Source organism: Oncorhynchus mykiss, chromosome 26 (genome assembly GCF_013265735.2).
Source record: "Oncorhynchus mykiss isolate Arlee chromosome 26, USDA_OmykA_1.1, whole genome shotgun sequence".
Classification (NCBI taxonomy): Eukaryota; Metazoa; Chordata; class Actinopteri; order Salmoniformes; family Salmonidae; genus Oncorhynchus; species Oncorhynchus mykiss.
Genome location: NC_048590.1, coordinates 40,449,413 through 40,466,940, shown reverse-complemented (window position 1 = coordinate 40,466,940; position 17,528 = coordinate 40,449,413). Strand labels below are relative to the sequence as shown.

The 17,528-nt window shown below is 44.3% G+C and overlaps 1 protein-coding gene across 8 annotated transcripts in view; it reads right to left on the bottom strand.

Moving 5' to 3' along the window:
- Window positions 1-17,306, bottom strand: part of LOC110506138 (selenocysteine insertion sequence-binding protein 2-like) — a 35,853-nt gene extending 18,547 nt beyond the window's left edge. For 4 of the 8 annotated variants that reach the window (XM_036964538.1, XM_036964540.1, XM_036964541.1 and 1 more), the window contains exons 1-5: window positions 17,108-17,306; window positions 8,280-8,455; window positions 4,721-4,901; window positions 4,191-4,346; window positions 1,912-2,068 (exon numbers count right to left, since the gene is read on the bottom strand). In XM_036964538.1, coding sequence (XP_036820433.1) covers window positions 1,912-2,068; window positions 4,191-4,346; window positions 4,721-4,901; window positions 8,280-8,455; window positions 17,108-17,125 — 688 coding nt within the window. In that variant the 5' untranslated portion in view covers window positions 17,126-17,306. Of the gene's footprint in view, window positions 1-1,911; window positions 2,069-4,190; window positions 4,347-4,447; window positions 4,553-4,720; window positions 4,902-7,891; window positions 8,059-8,279; window positions 8,456-17,107 lie in introns of those variants that run through there. The other 4 variants (XM_036964543.1, XM_036964544.1, XM_036964545.1 and 1 more) reach the window with 4 other exon arrangements.
- Between the last annotated feature and the right edge of the window lie 222 nt (window positions 17,307-17,528).

The following is a 17,528-nucleotide window of genomic DNA, read 5'->3' as shown; positions in this document are numbered from 1 at the left end:
CCTTTACTAGACTATGGGGATATTTTATATATGAATGCTTCCGCTCAGTGTTTGAGATCAATTGACACCCTTTACCATGGCACTTTGAGATTTATTTTAAAACCCTTACGCACCACTGCACTTTGAATATCAGGGTTGGCTGGCCTTCTCTAGTCACTCGTAGGCTCAGTCACTGGTATACTTTTATTTACAAAGCCATTTTGGGTTTACTAACATTTTATTTGGCCATTTTTATTGTTCAGAAATTTGGTGGGTACTCTCTTCGTTCGCTGGACTTTATCCTGCTAACTGTTCCAAATGTCCCAACTGAATTTGGTAAAAGGGCTATTACGTACTCTGCGCCATCGTCTTGGAACGCCTTACAAAATACTTTTAAACTGGAAGAACTTGTCCCGATTGGTGTTTTTAAATCACTGATGAAGGATTTTAAGGCTGATTCACTGACCTGTCAATGTTTTTAATTTGCTGTTTTATACTCGTGAATTCAATGGTTTTTACTAGATTACTTGTAGTTTTTCATGTTGTCTATCTGTAATTTTTTTGTAATGACTTGGTGCTGCATATCTTGGCCAGGGCGCTCTTGAAAAATAGATTTTAATCTCAATGAGCCCTTCCTGGTTAAATAAAGGTAAAAAAATAAAAAGTAGCATTATTCCCCCAGCCAGAGGTATCACAGAGGACAACACGTACTGCACACGTGCAGAGTAGACCTCTCCAACCTGAAACTCTACATTCCTACTGTCTTCCCAGCAGGATGGGTATCATAGGCTCCGTTTACACAGGCAACCCAGTTGTGATGTTTTTTCCACTAATTTGTCTTTTGACAAATCACATCAGATTTTTTCACATCAGATCTTTTTCAGAGCTGATCTGATTGGTCAAAAGACCAATTAGGTCAAGAAAATAAATAGACTGGGCTGCCTGTGTAAACGTAGCCATAGTGTCTCAGTATGATAAAGCGTCATCATTGTAAACCTGTTCTCTCAGCTCAGTAGGATCTAGATGCTCTGTGGTTGACTGTGTAAACGTAGCCATAGTGTCTCAGTATGATGAAGCGTCATCATTGTAAACCTGTTCTCTAAGCTCAGTAGGATCTAGATGCTCTGTGGTTGACTGTGTAAACGTAGCCATAGTGTCTCAGTATGATGAAGCGTCATCATTGTAAACCTGTTCTCTAAGCTCAGTAGGATCTAGATGCTCTGTGGTTGACTGTGTAAACGTAGCCATAGTGTCTCAGTATGATGAAGCGTCATCATTGTAAACCTGTTCTCTAAGCTCAGTAGGATCTAGATGCTCTGTGGTTGACTGTGTAAACGTAGCCATAGTGTCTCAGTATGATGAAGCGTCATCATTGTAAACCTGTTCTCTAAGCTCAGTAGGATCTAGATGCTCTGTGGTTGACTGTGTAAACGTAGCCATAGTGTCTCAGTATGATGAAGCGTCATCACTGTAAACCTGTTCTCTCAGCTCAGTAGGATCTAGATGCTCTGTGGTTGACTGTGTAAACGTAGCCAGTGTCTCAGTATGATGAAGCGTCATCATTGTAAACATGTTCTCTCAGCTCAGTAGGATCTAGATGCTCTGTGGTTGACTGTGTAAACGTAGCCAGTGTCTCAGTATGATGAAGCGTCATCATTGTAAACCTGTTCTCTCAGCTCAGTAGGTGCTCTGTGGTTGACTGTGTAGTTTCATTATGTAAAGCCTTTATACCGTAATGAAGGCTTAGACCACAGTCAGGCACATACAGTCAGTACACAACCCTGTACAGAAGTTAGAGAAGAGTTAGGCCCGTCATTCATCTGTGGACATACTTTAGACCAGTATACAGGGGTTTGGCAATGCAAACCTGAGTCAAACCCTGGGCTCAACTAGTACTACAATGTACTAGTATGTTACTGGTTATAAACGTACCAGTCTGTTGGGCAGCGTCCACCAGTAGGACTGTCTTGGTCCGTCCATCTGGCCCCGAGGAACACACCTCCTTCTGGACAGCTACAGTCCTCATGGGGGGCCTTCTGGCCCTCAGGGACTGACACAACCCCACCTGCTGCTGCTGATAGAACATAGACTATAATAACATGAAACATTATTTTGTATATTGATGTTATACGACCCAATTAATGGTATTAATTAATGAATTTATTGATGGTATTAATTGATCAAATCAAATGTATTTGTCACATACACATGGTTAGCAGATGTTAATGCGAGTGTAGCGAAATGCTTGTGCTTCTAGTTCCGACAATGCAGTAATAACCAACGAGTAATCTAACTAACAATTCCAAAACTACTACCTTATACACACACACAAGTGTAAAGGGATAAAGAATATGTACATAAAGATACAGTACCTTGCGAAAGTATTCGGCCCCCTTGAACTTTGCGACCTTTTGCCACATTTCAGGCTTCAAACATAAAGATATAAAACTGTATTTTTTTGTGAAGAATCAACAACAAGTGGGACACAATCATGAAGTGGAACGACATTTATTGGATATTTCAAACTTTTTTAACAAATCAAAAACTGAAAAATTGGGCGTGCAAAATTATTCAGCCCCTTTACTTTCAGTGCAGCAAACTCTCTCCAGAAGTTCAGTGAGGATCTCTGAATGATCCAATGTTGACCTAAATGACTAATGATGATAAATACAATCCACCTGTGTGTAATCAAGTCTCCGTATAAATGCACCTGCACTGTGATAGTCTCAGAGGTCCGTTAAAAGCGCAGAGAGCATCATGAAGAACAAGGAACACACCAGGCAGGTCCGAGATACTGTTGTGAAGAAGTTTAAAGCCGGATTTGGATACAAAAATATTTCCCAAGCTTTAAACATCCCAAGGAGCACTGTGCAAGCGATAATATTGAAATGGAAGGAGTATCAGACCACTGCAACTCTACCAAGACCTGGCCGTCCCTCTAAACTTTCAGCTCATACAAGGAGAAGACTGATCAGAGATGCAGCCAAGAGGCCCATGATCACTCTGGATGAACTGCAGAGATCTACAGCTGAGGTGGGAGACTCTGTCCATAGGACAACAATCAGTCATATATTGCACAAATCTGGCCTTTATGGAAGAGTGGCAAGAAGAAAGCCATTTCTTAAAGATATCCATAAAAAGTGTCGTTTAAAGTTTGCCACAAGCCACCTGGGAGAGACACCAAACATGTGGAAGAAGGTGCTCTGGTCAGATGAAACCAAAATTGAACTTTTACGCCAAACGTTATGTTTGGCGTAAAAGCAACACAGCTGAACACACCATTCCCACTGTCAAACATGGTGGTGGCAGCATCATGGTTTGGGCCTGCTTTTCTTCTGCAGGGACAGGGAAGATGGTTAAAATTGATGGGAAGATGGATGGAGCCAAATACAGGACCATTCTGGAAGAAAACCTGATGGAGTCTGCAAAAGACCTGAGACTGGGACGGAGATTTGTCTTCCAACAAGACAATGATCCAAAACATAAAGCAAAATCTACAATGGAATGGTTCAAAAATAAACATATCCAGGTGTTAGAATGGCCAAGTCAAAGTCCAGACCTGAATCCAATCGAGAATCTGTGGAAAGAACTGAAAACTGCTGTTCACAAATGCTCTCCATCCAACCTCACTGAGCTTGAGCTGTTTTGCAAGGAGGAATGGGAAAAAAATTCAGTCTCTCGATGTGCAAAACTGATAGAGACATACCCCAAGCGACTTACAGCTGTAATCGCAGCAAAAGGTGGCGCTACAAAGTATTAACTTAAGGGGGCTGAATAATTTTGCGCGCCCAATTTTTCAGTTTTTGATTTGTTAAAATAAGTTAGATATATCCAATAAATGTCGTTCCACTTCATGATTGTGTCCCACTTGTTGTTGATTCTTCACAAAAAAATACAGTTTTATATCTTTATGTTTGAAGCCTGAAATGTGGCAAAAGGTCGCAAAGTTCAAGGGGGCCGAATACTTTCGCAAGGCACTGTATATGAATGAGTGATGGTACAGAACGGCATATGCAAGATGCAGTAGATGGTATTGAATACAGTATAAACATATGAGATGAGTAATGTAGGCTATGTAAACAAAGTGGCATAGTTTAAAGTGGCTAGTGATACATGTATTGTAATCAGTAATGTAAAAATGAAGTATGGACCTGAGCACCTTGCATTAGGGTAGACCAGCAGAATAACATGTTTGACCTCTAACCTCTTACCTTGGGTAGAACGGCAGGTCTGACCATGCCCCTCCCACCTCTCTGATTAGCTAGTCCAAACGCCTGTCCGAGAGGGGCCGGTCTCTCGCTGACGTCAGCTGATATAGGGTTTACCACGCCAGGCTGCAGGGGCCCGGCGTACGTTCCTGGGAAGGGCTGGTAGAGGAACAGAACAACTGTATTGTCCATCTGTGACAAACATTCACACATACTCCACTACCTACCATGCTAAAGGGCACATTGACAATGAATAGTACCTGTGACAATGAACATTTATCCTCCACTTCTTCTGTTCTCCTAACCATTTCTTCAGGCTACTAGTCTTGTAAACCTCTTCTCCCAAAAACAACACACTCCACTACCTACCAAGCGAAAGGGCACATTGAAGGTGAATAGTACCTGAGATCTGACACCAGCAGCCCTCCGGGTTGCTAATTCACTTCCCTGTTCTATCTTCTCGCCCAGGATTTGAACTAGCAACCTTCTGACTACTGGTCTGCCTCTAACCCCCTAACATTTCAGCTACCTACCTGGTAAAAGCCCATCATGGGGGGGCAGGGTGCAGGCATGATCTGGTAGTAGGTGTAGTCGTTGGAGACTGGAGGCTGGGGGGAGGACAGGATGGGGTAAGCTAGGTACGGACCACCTGGGCTGGGGTTGGGCTGCTGCCAGCGCAGGTCCCCTCCTCCGCTATACATGGGGTGCTGTTGTCTGTAGAGGGGAGGGAGAGAACAAATGACTGGTGTAGTGATGATTGTATGAATATACTGCAACATATTAGGACTAATATACCCGTAGGAGGCCAGAGAAAACTGTGTCAAACTAAGACAAAGCTTGTTACACTGCTGATATCAGTGTAGAGCTGACTGTGTGTGTGTGTGTGTGTGTGTGTGTGTGTGTGTGTGTGGCTGACAAGGATCCAGCTGACATTTTCACAGCCGGTGGTCTTGAGAGACCACTTCCTGCTATTCAAAACAGACAGGAAGGAAACGAACGTGCAGCATGAGGCAGATCACCCCTGACAAAGAGAAATGCACAGGACACACACACAGGTCGACAGCTCTCAATCACACCCAGGGCATAAAATTAACACCCGACACCTGCGGGTAAAAATGTATATTCCACCAACCCCATTGGCTGGTCAATGTGCAGGGCTCTACAGTGGGAGCATTACATTCCTGAATAAAAAGTCCAAAGTCAAGTATGAACACATGTGAGTTAGTGTTCAGAAAATGTTGCAGTATCTGTTTTTAAAGTATTACAACTATTTTGTTTCAAAGCTGCTAATTCCACAAAGAAATATCAATCCTACAGTTGAAGTCTGAAGTTTACATAAACGAGTTTTAATGACTCCAACCTAAGTGTTTCAACCACTCCACAAATTTCTTGTTAACAAACTATAGTTTTGGCAAGTTGGTTAGGACATCTACTTTGTGCTTGACACAAGTAATCTTTCTAACAATTGTTTACAGACAGATTATTTCACTTATAATTCATGGTATCACAATTCCAGTGGGTCAGAAGTTTACATACACTAAGTTGGCTGTTCCTTTAAACAGATTGGAGAATTCCAGAAAATGTCATGGCTTTAGAAGCTTCTGATTTGCGTCAATTGGAGGTGTACCTGTAGATGTATTTCAAGATCTACCAGTGCCTCTTTGCTTGACATCATGGGAAAATCAAAATACATTTGATTTTTAGTTTACCTTTATTTAACTGGACAAGTCAGTTAAGAACAAATTCCTATTTTCAATGACGGCCTAGAACAGTGGGTTAACTGCCTGTTCAGGGGCAGAACGACAGATTTTTACCTTGTCAGCTCGGGGGTTTGAACTTGCAACCTTCCGGTTACTAGTCCAACGCTCTAACCACTAGGCTACCCTGCCGCCCATCAGCCAAGACGTCAGGAAAAAAAAAGTGTAGACCTCCACAAGTCTGGTTCATCTACTCCAAAACCGCCATAAAAAGCCAGACTACCGTTTGCAACTGCACATGGGGACAAAGATCGTATTTTTTGGAGAAATGTCCTCTAGTCTGATGAAACAAAAATAGAACTGTTTGGCCATAATGACCATCACTATGTTTGGAGGAAAAAGGGGGATGCTTGCAAGCCGAAGAACACCATCCCAACCGTGAAGCACGGGGGTGGCAGCATCATGTTTTGGGGGTGCTTTGCTGCAGGAGGGACTGGTGCACTTCACAAAATAGATGGCATCATGAGGAGGGGAAATTATGTGGATATATTGAAGCAACATCTCAAGACATCAGTCAGGAAGTTAAAGCTTGGTCACAAATTAGTCTTCCAAATGGACAATGACCCCAAGAATACTTCCAAAGTTGTAAAATGGCTTCAGGACAACAAAGTCAAGGTATTGGAGTGGCCATCACAAAGCCCTGATCTCAATCCTGTAGAAAATGTGTGGGCAGAACTGAAAAAGAGTGTATGAGCAAGGAGGCCTACAAACCTGACTCAGTTACACCAGCTCTGTCAGGAGGAATGGGCCAAAATTCACCCAACTTATTGTGGAAGGCTACCTGAAACATTTGACCTTAGTTAAACAATTTAAAGGCAATGCTACCAAATACTAATTCAGTGTATGTAAACCCACTGGGAATGTGATGAAAGAAATAAAATCTGAAATAAATAATTCTCTACTATTATTCTGACATTTCACATTAAAATAAAGTGGTGATCCTAACTGACATAAGAGAGGGAAATTTTACTATGATTAAATGTCAGAAATTGTGAAAAACTGAGTTTAAATGTATTTGGCTAAGGTGTATGTAAACTTCTGACTTCAACTGTATGTCCCATCTGGCACAGCTGAGCTCACTGAGTGAAATGCTGATAGATTCATTTTTGGAGGCACTGTGCACAGGCATAAAAGTTGGTCTACTTTCCACAAACGTCTACAAAGTGAGACTTTGTCCTCGTGTTCCTTGGCTATTTACATTGTTTTGCTCACAAGTACAGTAGTTTTTCAACATTAGTTTGAGTCTGTTGCTTCAACTGATAGCAAAGAGTCAGATGCCAAATCTCACACACCAAGGTAACCTCCCGCCCTTAAAGGGCCAACTCAACAATTTGTCTATTTTGGTTAAAAAATCCAGTCACAAAAAATGAAAGAGTAATATCACATTTGTTGTTTTTAGAAACGTTACAAAGCATGGTCATCTGTTTTTGGTGTGTTTTATTAAAAATCAGAGTGCCTGGTATATTTTTCTGCCCTGATCACATCCCTGGGTGGTAACTGATCATTCACAGCCTAGCTGTGTGTAACACTCACACGGTATATGGGGGTTTCCTTAGGTGAATCAGAAGGAAGACCCCATCAGTTTTCCCACTGACATGGGCACAGGCACATTCCTGGAGGAGGGTCAGAAACAGGAATATTCCTGGACTCCATAGAGATTCTTTCCGAGCTAATGCTAGGCTAACTGTCAGCGGCTCAGGGACAGAGGCTGGGTAGTTCCAATACAGATTATATCAGTGACAGTCGCACCTCAGGCTCTTAGGGTCAGATTACCAGACACAGATTAAGCCTAGTTTTGAATGAAAAGATATGTGCTCAGAAATTCCCCATTGAATATGTTTTTTAATCCAGGACTAGGTTTAATCTGTGTCCAGGAAACCTGCCCTTAGTGTGTAGGCTGCATGATCTAGGGACTATAAGATGTAGGGTGTAGGGTGATGTGTCTACCTGTTGGGTTGGTTCTCCTGGACAAAAGCCTGCCCTTAGTGTGTAGGCTGCAGGATCTAGGGACTATAAGATGTAGGGTGTAGGGTGATGTGTCTACCTGTTGGGTTGGTTCTCCTGGACAAAAGCCTGCCCTTAGTGTGTAGGCTGCAGGATCTAGGGACTATAAGATGTAGGGTGTAGGGTGATGTGTCTACCTATTGGGTTGGTTCTCCTGGACAAAAGCCTGCCCTTAGTGTGTAGGCTGCAGGATCTAGGGACTATAAGATGTAGGGTGTAGGGTGATGTGTCTACCTGTTGGGTTGGTTCTCCTGGACAAAAGCCTGCCCTTAGTGTGTAGGCTGCAGGATCTAGGGACTATAAGATGTAGGGTGTAGGGTGATGTGTCTACCTGTTGGGTTGGTTCTCCTGGACAAAAGGGTAACAGGTGATGAGGTAGCTGGGGATTGGGGTGGGCTCTACCCCCCCTCCTCCTTCTCCTCCAGACAAGCTCATGGTGACCAGCGCTCCTTCCAGACCTTTCTTTTGAGGGATAAACGGCTCCACTTCGGCTGACAGTTTCACATCCTGCAAGGAGAGACAGAGGCAGTCAGACAGGACCTGACTGGACAGGAGAGGACAGGACTTGACTGGACAGGAGAGGACAGGACTTGACTGGACAGGAGAGGACAGGACTTGACTGGACAGGAGAGGACAGGACCTGACTGGCCAGGAGAGGACAGGACAGGAGAGGACAGGACCGGACAGGACAGGACCTGACCGGACAGGACCGGACAGGACCGGACAGGAGAGGACAGGACCTGACCTGACAGGAGAGGACAGGACCTGTGACCTGACAGGAGAGGACAGGACCTGTGACCTGACAGGAGAGGACAGGACCTGTGACCTGACAGGAGAGGACAGGACCTGTGACCTGACAGGAGAGGACAGGACCTGTGACCTGACAGGAGAGGACAGGACTTGTGACCTGACAGGAGAGGACAGGACCTGTGACCTGACAGGAGAGGACAGGACCTGTGACCTGACAGGAGAGGACAGGACCTGTGACCTGACAGGAGAGGACAGGACCTGTGACCTGACAGGAGAGGACAGGACCTGTGACCTGACAGGAGAGGACAGGACCTGTGACCTGACAGGAGAGGACAGGACCTGTGACCTGACAGGAGAGGACAGGACCTGTGACCTGACAGGAGAGGACAGGACCTGTGACCTGACAGGAGAGGACAGGACCTGTGACCTGACAGGAGAGGACAGGACCTGTGACCTGACAGGAGAGGACAGGACCTGTGACCTGACAGGAGAGGACAGGACCTGACCTGACAGGAGAGGACCTGACGGGACAGGATCACCTCGCAACACACCAGACAGACTCAGGAGTGATAGACCTCTCACTTTTGTGCCAAAATAAGAGCAGTTAAAGTGAACCCATATTAGGTTATGTTCAGGACTCAGTGAATGTGGGTCAATCAGGGATAAATCGACATACAAGGACAAAGATCAGCTGGTACTGACAGCACACTCACTGTGTGAAGTCTTCCTGGAACTTAGTTATTTTAGTAACCCAAGGGGTGACATCAACAATTCATAGACATTTAGGTCTAAGATCAATCACACAGGACTGGAGAGTAGGCTGTCAGTCAGTAGTAAACATTGATATCTGACTAAGAGACCGACGGCCCTAAGCTATATGACTGGACCACAAAGTCTGAGTAGGCATGTTACCTAAGGAGCAGCTCGCTGCTTCACCCAGCGAGAATAGAATAGGGTGCCAAGGCTAGACTAATTATTAACATAACTCATGACTTCATCTGGCAACATCTCCACGACACAGCCAAAACAGAACTGGTTCCTTCACGACAAATGAAACTGGCAACAAGAGAAACAACTTTTCACTGGGTCTGAGAATGGAGAGTTGGAGTCAATGGCTGCTCTCTGAAAATACACCTTATTACAATAGTGAACTACTTTGACCAGGGCACATAGAATAGCATCCTGCCCAGGGGTATTTTTTAAAATGTAACCTTTGTTTAAGTAGGCAAGACAGTTAGGAATTGGTTCTTATTTACAATGACGGCCTAGGAACAGTGGATTAACTGCCTTGTTCAGAGGCAGAACGACAGATTTTTACCTTGTCAGCTCGGGGATTTGATCTAGCAACCTTTCGGTTACTGGCTGAACTAGTAACCATAAGCCACTAGACTACCTGCTGGTTAGCCACTCTAACCACTAGGCTACCTGGCTACCTACAGTACATCAAGCTGCCTAACGAAGCAGGCGATATGGGCTGTTTTAATGTGGACAAGGCTACTTACTTCTATAGGGAATAGGGTGCCAAGTCGGTCACAGACGATGAAAGCATAACAAAGTGTTGACCTTAGAGCAGTGTGATCAGGGGACGTGTGAGTGTAGCAGACAGACATAGCAACATGTAACCTGGTGCAAGAGAAACACTTCCTGGTTGGTCTGACACTGATCAGATCAGAGTGGTGTGGAGAACAGAGTACTGTTTCCTTGTACTCTGAGAACATGACTGACTGAGGGCCTTAGAACACACAGTCCAATACCTGTGCTTTCAGCCCAACCCTTCCTATTAAGTTAGGCCAACACAACACAGCATTTTTAGGGAGTGCCTTGGAACTGTTATGCTTCATTGGTAAACATTTTTTGCCCCTCTCCCTACCCGCTACCACTAACATTAAACACTAGGTAGCACTCCTACCATCAGCATTCTGTCCTGAGACATTCCTTTCCTATGGCCCTGCCTGGTCCAAGTCTGGCCCTGAAGGTGCCCCTTAGATGCTGATCTTGAGTTAGTTTTGCATTTCCCCCACTATTGGTTTAGGTTAGGATTGGGGGAGGGGAAGCTGATCCTAGATCTGTACTTAGGGGAAACTTCACCTCAGAGCCACCAGAGAGCAACCAGCAGAGCTGGGGTGGTAATGACTCAGTCACCCAGCATCTTCAGGAGGACTTTATGGGCCAGCTATATTTAGCTGCTCATTCTTCCCAGAGAGATTACGCTAGTAGCTAACTATGTGTTACATAAGGTCTCTAAAGACAATGTCAACTAGGACACAGCCTACCCATAAAGATCCTTTAATTCAATTGTTCTATTTCATTCTGGGGGCCTACCTCTATTGCCATCATGCCACAGGGACAGAGGAGGTGGTGGTTTGTGGTATGCGTGTGTGTGGTATGTATGTGTGCGTGTGGTATGTATGTGTGCGTGTGGTATGTATGTGTGCGTGTGGTATGTATGTGTGCGTGTGGTATGTATGTGTGCGTGTGGTATGTATGTGTGCGTGTGGTATGTATGTGTGCGTGTGGTATGTATGTGTGCGTGTGGTATGTATGTGTGCGTGTGGTATGCATGTGTGCGTGTGGTATGTATGTGTGCGTGTGGTATGTATGTGTGCGTGTGGTATGTATGTGTGCGTGTGGTATGTATGTGTGTGTGTGGTGTGTATGTGTGTGTGTGGTGTGTATGTGTGTGTGTGGTATGTATGTGTGTGTGTGTGTGTGGGTGTGGTGTGTGTGGGTGTGGTATGTGTGTGGGTGTGGTATGTATGTGTGTGTGTGTGTATGGTGTGCGTGGTTGTGGAGGGGAGGAAGGCTGTGATGAAATGTCAAAATAATACAGGTCATAAATAGAGGTCGACCGATTATGATTTGTCAACGCCTATACTAATTATTGGAGAACCAAAAAGGCCGATACCGATTAATCGGCCGATTTTATTTTATTTTTTAAATGTATTTGTAATAATAATAATACTGAATGAACACTTATTTTAACTTAATGTAATACATCAATAAAATAAATTTAGCCTCAAGTAAATAATGAAACATGTTCAATTTGGTTTAAATAATGCAAAAACAAAGTGTTGGAGAAGAAAGTAAAAGTGCAATATGCTCTATGTAAGAAAGCTAACGTTTCAGTTCCTTGCTCAGAGCATGAGAACATATGAAAGCTGGTGGTTCCTTTTAACATGAGTCTTCAATATTCCCAGGTAAGAAGTTTTAGGTTGTAGTTATTATAGGAATTATACGACTATTTCCCTCTATACCATTAGTATTTAATTAACCGTTGACTATTGGATGTTCTTATAGTCACATTAGTATTGCCAGTGTAACAGTATAGCTTCCGTCCCTCTCCTCGCTCCTCCCTGGGCTCGAACCAGCAACACAACGACAACAGCCACCACATCGAAGCAGCGTTACCCATGCGGAGCAAGGGAAACAACCACCCCAAGGCTCAGAGCGAGTGAAGTTTGAAACGCTATTAGCGCGCGCTAACTAGCCAGCCATTTCACTTCTGTTACACCAGCCTCATCTCGGGAGTTGATATGTTTGAAGTCATAAACAGCGCAATGCTTGACGCACAACGAAGAGCTGCTGGCAAAACGCACGAGAGTGCTATCTGAATGAATGTTTACGCGCCTGCTTCTGCCTACCACCGCTCAGTCAGATACTTAGATACTTGTATGCTCAGTCAGATTATATGCAACGCAGGACATGCTAGATAATATCTAGTAATATCAACCATGTGTAGTTAACTAGTGATTATGATTGATTGTTTTTTATAAGATAAGTTTAATGCTAGCTAGCAACTTACCTTGTCTTACTGCATTCGCGTAACAGGCAGTCTCCTTGTGGAGTGCAACGAGAGAGAGGCAGGTCGTTATTGCGTTGGACTAGTTAACTGTAAGGTTGCAAGATTGGATCCGCCGAGATGACAAGGTGAAAATCTGTCGTTCTGCCCCTGAACGAGGCAGTTAACCCACCGTTCCTAGGCCGTCATTGAAAATAAGAATGTGTTCTTAACTGACTTGCCAAGTTAAAAATATTAAATAAAAGGTGTAAATTAAAAAATGTATAATAATAAAAATAATATATATATAAAAAAATTTAAACCGGCCCAAAAATACAGATTTACGATTATGAAAACTTGAAATCGGCCCTAATTAATCGGTCGACCTCTAGTCATAAAATATCCATCATAAAATGTGTGTCACAAAGTATGTGTCAAACATACCTGTACAGCTAGCCGACACATCACAAACCACAGTACCATGTCAAATCAACAGAGGCCTCTCTGAAAATAAAATACAAAGGATGACAATTATCCATTGTTTGAAACAATGTCCTCCAGGGTTTGGATAGGTCAGATGAGATGCAGCCTACTGCTCTAGTATTGGTATCATCAGTGGATTGGAAGAGTGGAAAGATACGGTAGGCCACTAGATGGGACAGCAACAGGGTGACAGCCTGGGTCTAAGCTGGGAAATATTTACAACAGGTCAACAGCTCAGTGTCTTAAAGGAATGTAGTCAAAGCACTCTCAATGAGCTTTTACTTGTCTGTCTGTCTGTCTGTCTGTCTGTCTGTCTGTCTGTCTGTCTGTCTGTCTGTCTGTCTGTCTGTCTGTCTGTCTGTCTGTCTGTCTGTCTGTCTGTCTGTCTGTCTGTCTGTCTGTCTGTCTGTCTGTCTGTCTGTCTGTCTGTCTGTCTGTCTGTCTGTCTGTCTGTCTGTCTGTCTGTCTGGATGGGTGGGCCTGGGTGGGTTCTGGGTGAAACTGAAGAAACACAGACCATCTCTACAACCCCTCCCCACTGTTCCCTCTCCTCATCCCCCCACCCTGCTCTGTTGCTCCGACCAAATCACATTTTGCTATCAATTGAATTCATGTTTGTTTGTAGTCCTGATGAATGCTGCTTCAGGGGACTTTCAACACTGATATGGAAACACTGAACTGGGTCTGACTACTAAGTCATGACCATTGGACTGTTTATCTAGGTTCACCTCTTATCAAAACTGACCATTGACATCATGTTGACTGAATCACAGGCCTTCCTACCCAGCTGACACATCGGGACTTGCTGCTTGAGTCCCAAATGGCACCCTATTCCCTTCATAGAGCACTATTTTTGACCAGAGCCCAATAGGGTGCCATTTGAGATGGAGTCCAGACCTATCACTGGGGCGGGCAGCTGCGGTCAGAGGATAGATCAACCTCATTCCCCCCTTTCATTCTGAGAGGAGGAAAGGAAGAGGGAGAGTTGACACGAGTTCACGACACAAAGACACTCCATTCTCCCAGACAGGGTCGGAATGTATGAATCCAGCATCAGTACAGCAGTGAACACACACCACACACACCGCCATTGTTTCCCAGTGCTACTGTACTGTCCGTGGGCAGTGTGGGCTGACATCTGATAGATCCAGGGTTCCTGACTGGTCAACACAGAGCGCTAGGGGTGACGTAGCCAGCTGAAAACAATACCCTGCAGTATACTAGATGGCAGCCTTCTGTGGCCTAAACTGTGGTGCCATATACTGTCATGGAATTAAGCCTAGTGAAAAATATGATATTTTAAATGAACCATGCTTTGTTTCCATATGAGGGTTGATGGTTAGGACTACTCTAAAGAGAGCTGGTTACTTTAGATAATTAGGTGAAGTTAGTTACACAAAACAGAGGGGTTGGTTGTGTTACTTTAGATGACAAGGATGCTGATAGAGGAGAGGTTGGTAAATTTTAACTTTAGGTGAGGGGCGGGGTGAGGGGGTTGGTTACTTTCTACGAGGGATGTTACAGGAAGTAGACCTGGCTAGCTATAGGTGACGTTACAGGAAGTAGGCCTGGCTAGCTATAGGTGACGTTACAGGAGGTAGGCCTGGCTATAGGTGACGTTACAGGAGGTAGGCCTGGCTATAGGTGATGTTACAGGAGGTAGGCCTGGCTATAGGTGACAGGGGAGACAGTTACAGGATTAGGCCTGAGAGGATCAGGTGAGGAGTGAGGACGGTGGCCCAACCAGGATAAGCCAATTACACAACTAGCTACAACAGAGTCAGTTGCTATAGGACTCCAGCCCTAGTCCACCAGGGAAAAGAGACTCCAAACCTCCCAATATGTGTGCCCTGGCTGGGGGAAGACTCAGCCAGGAAGGCCCTTTAACTCTGGGTGCCATTCTCCATTCCGCTGGTGTGAAGGTGTAGGTTGTTTGTTCAGACTGAGTTGTATGTGATTGATTGATTAGCGCCTGGGATGTGAGTGAGAATAGCAGCGATTGTGGAAAAGGCTGCAGGTTGGCGTGTGTGTGTGTATGCGTGTTAGAGCGAGGAAGAGAGAGAATAGCAGCGATTATGGAAGATGCATTAGCAGGTAGCCTAGCGGTTAGAGGGTAAGGTCAGTCACCCTGAAAGTTTGCTGGTTTGAATCCCGAGCCGACTAGGTGAAAAATCTGTAGATGTGCCCTAGAGCAAGGCACTGTCTCATCCTCCAGTATTTATGCTGCAGTAGTTTATGTGTCGGGGGGCTAGGGTCAGTTTGTTATATCTGGAGTACTTCTCCTGTCCTATTCGGTGTCCTGTGTGAATTTAAGTGTGCTCTCTCTAATTCTCTCTTTCTCTCTCTCGGAGGACCTGAGCCCTAGAACCATGCCTCAGGACTACCTGACATGATGACTCCTTGCTGTCCCCAGTCCACCTGGCTGTGCTGCTGCTCCAGTTTCAACTGTTCTGCCTTATTATTATTGGACCATGCTGGTCATTTATGAACATTTGAACATCTTGGCCATGTTCTGTTATAATCTCCACCCGGCACAGCCAGAAGAGGACTGGCCACCCCACATAGGCCAAAACCTAGGAAGAAACCTAGAGAGGAACCAGGCTTTCTAAGGAGTTTTTCCTAGCCACCGTGCTTCTACACCTGCATTGCTTGCTGTTTGGGGTTTTAGGCTGGGTTTCTGTACAGCACTTTGAGATATCAGCTGATGTACAAAGGGCTATATAAATACATTTGATTTGATTTGACTTAACCCTAATTGCTCCTATAAGTGGAGCTCAGCTCCAGATGTGTGGTGAAAAAGCCAGGGCAGCACTGGCCTGGTAAAACTGGGTGGGACTACTGGGCCATCAACCATCAAACCCTTTGTCCATTCAAGCTTTTGTCTCTGATTCATTGTCTTCTAACATTCTCAGCTGGAAAGAGAGAAGTTGTATTGTTCTTTCACTGTTGTTGAATGGGAGGGGGCAAGAGAGGGAGCAATACAGAGTGGTGGGTGGATGAGCGAGCTGGAGTGTGTGCATGTACACTACATTTTGAAAAATATATTAAAGTCACAAGCATGAAACCATCTTGGGTCCTTGAATCTCCCATGCACCGTCCTCACATCACTGTGGACCAAAACTCAGCCTATGTGGCATCTGATGGTGACACAGGAGGACTTCATCCAAATCAAATCACATTTTATTTGTCACACGCGCCGATTACAACAGGTGTCGACCTTACTGTGAAATGCTTACTGTCAAGCCCTTAACCAACCAGCTGAAAACACTACCCTGCAGTATACTAGATGGCAGCCTTCTGTGGCCTAAACTATGGTGCCATATACTGTCATGGAATTAAGCCTAGTGAAAAATATGCCATTTTAAATGGGCACTTACAGTAAGTCAGACCACATAGAGTAGCTAACTTGCATCATAGTTAAGTTACTCTATGCGCAGCAGGAGTCACTCAATGGAATGTGATTCAAATGCAAAAGAACCGGACATTCCTCCAGAGCGAATCAGCTGGCTAGTTAGTTGTCAACAATCTACCACACACTCACTGCAGACTGGAGGTTTCGGGTAACTGGTCACTCACTACCTAGCCAGTTAACTTACCCTGGTCCGTATTATAATAACTATCTAGCTAGTTATTTAACGGTGTGTCAAACATCAAAGTTCACCAGATAGCTAAGTCAGTTCATGTCAACCGATATGTTGACATGAACTGTCATTAATGTCAACACATTGTGACAGTATAGGTACTGTAACTAGTTTAGTTAGATTCTCAATATAGTTAGCCTCAATTAAAACATATCTAGTACATAGATCAGCATATCAGGGAGAACAGATGAGATATTGGCCATCCAAAATGACAAGCGTATAAAAGCTGCTTAGCTAACTGGCTAGTTAGCCAGTTCAATTGTCTTTACTTACACGCATGCCTATTACGCGTAGCGATCTAGTTAGATGACAAATCATTGACAATAATCAAACATCGGATAAACTCACGGACACTTCTAAAACATTAAAGGGACATTGTTACCTGCAGATATGTTTTGGGCCTAGCTAGCTAGCTTCATATTCCCATTAGCTAACTAAAGCTAGTTGTGCCCTGTTACCAGACATAATCGGTTCCGTCATTACTTCGCAGAGAAAATCCGTCTTTACCTTATCACAAGAGTCCATGTCAATCGCTGAGACCGCGGCAGACCGTCATTGAGCACGCAGTGGTCGTCAAGATATAGGTGATTTAATTGTCTTCATTGTAAATGTTGAGCCATTTGTGTGAAACACACCCTGTTTTACCTCTGCCTAGTTGAACTGTTGCTGCCTAGCTAGCTCAGCTAGCACTGAATGTGTCAACGTAGGAATGGAATGGCAGAAGAGCTGGTCATCTGGGACGGAAAGCCCACAGTCTCAAACAATGTTCGTCTTTGCCTTCGGCGTCTGTCACTGATAAGATTTGATGGACCAGGATAAATAGGCCTACTGTGCAAAAAGTATATATTTTTTGTTGAGTAAAGCAGCTGCAGTCGGAAGTTTACATACACCTTAGCTAAATACATTTAAACTCAGTTTTTCACAATTC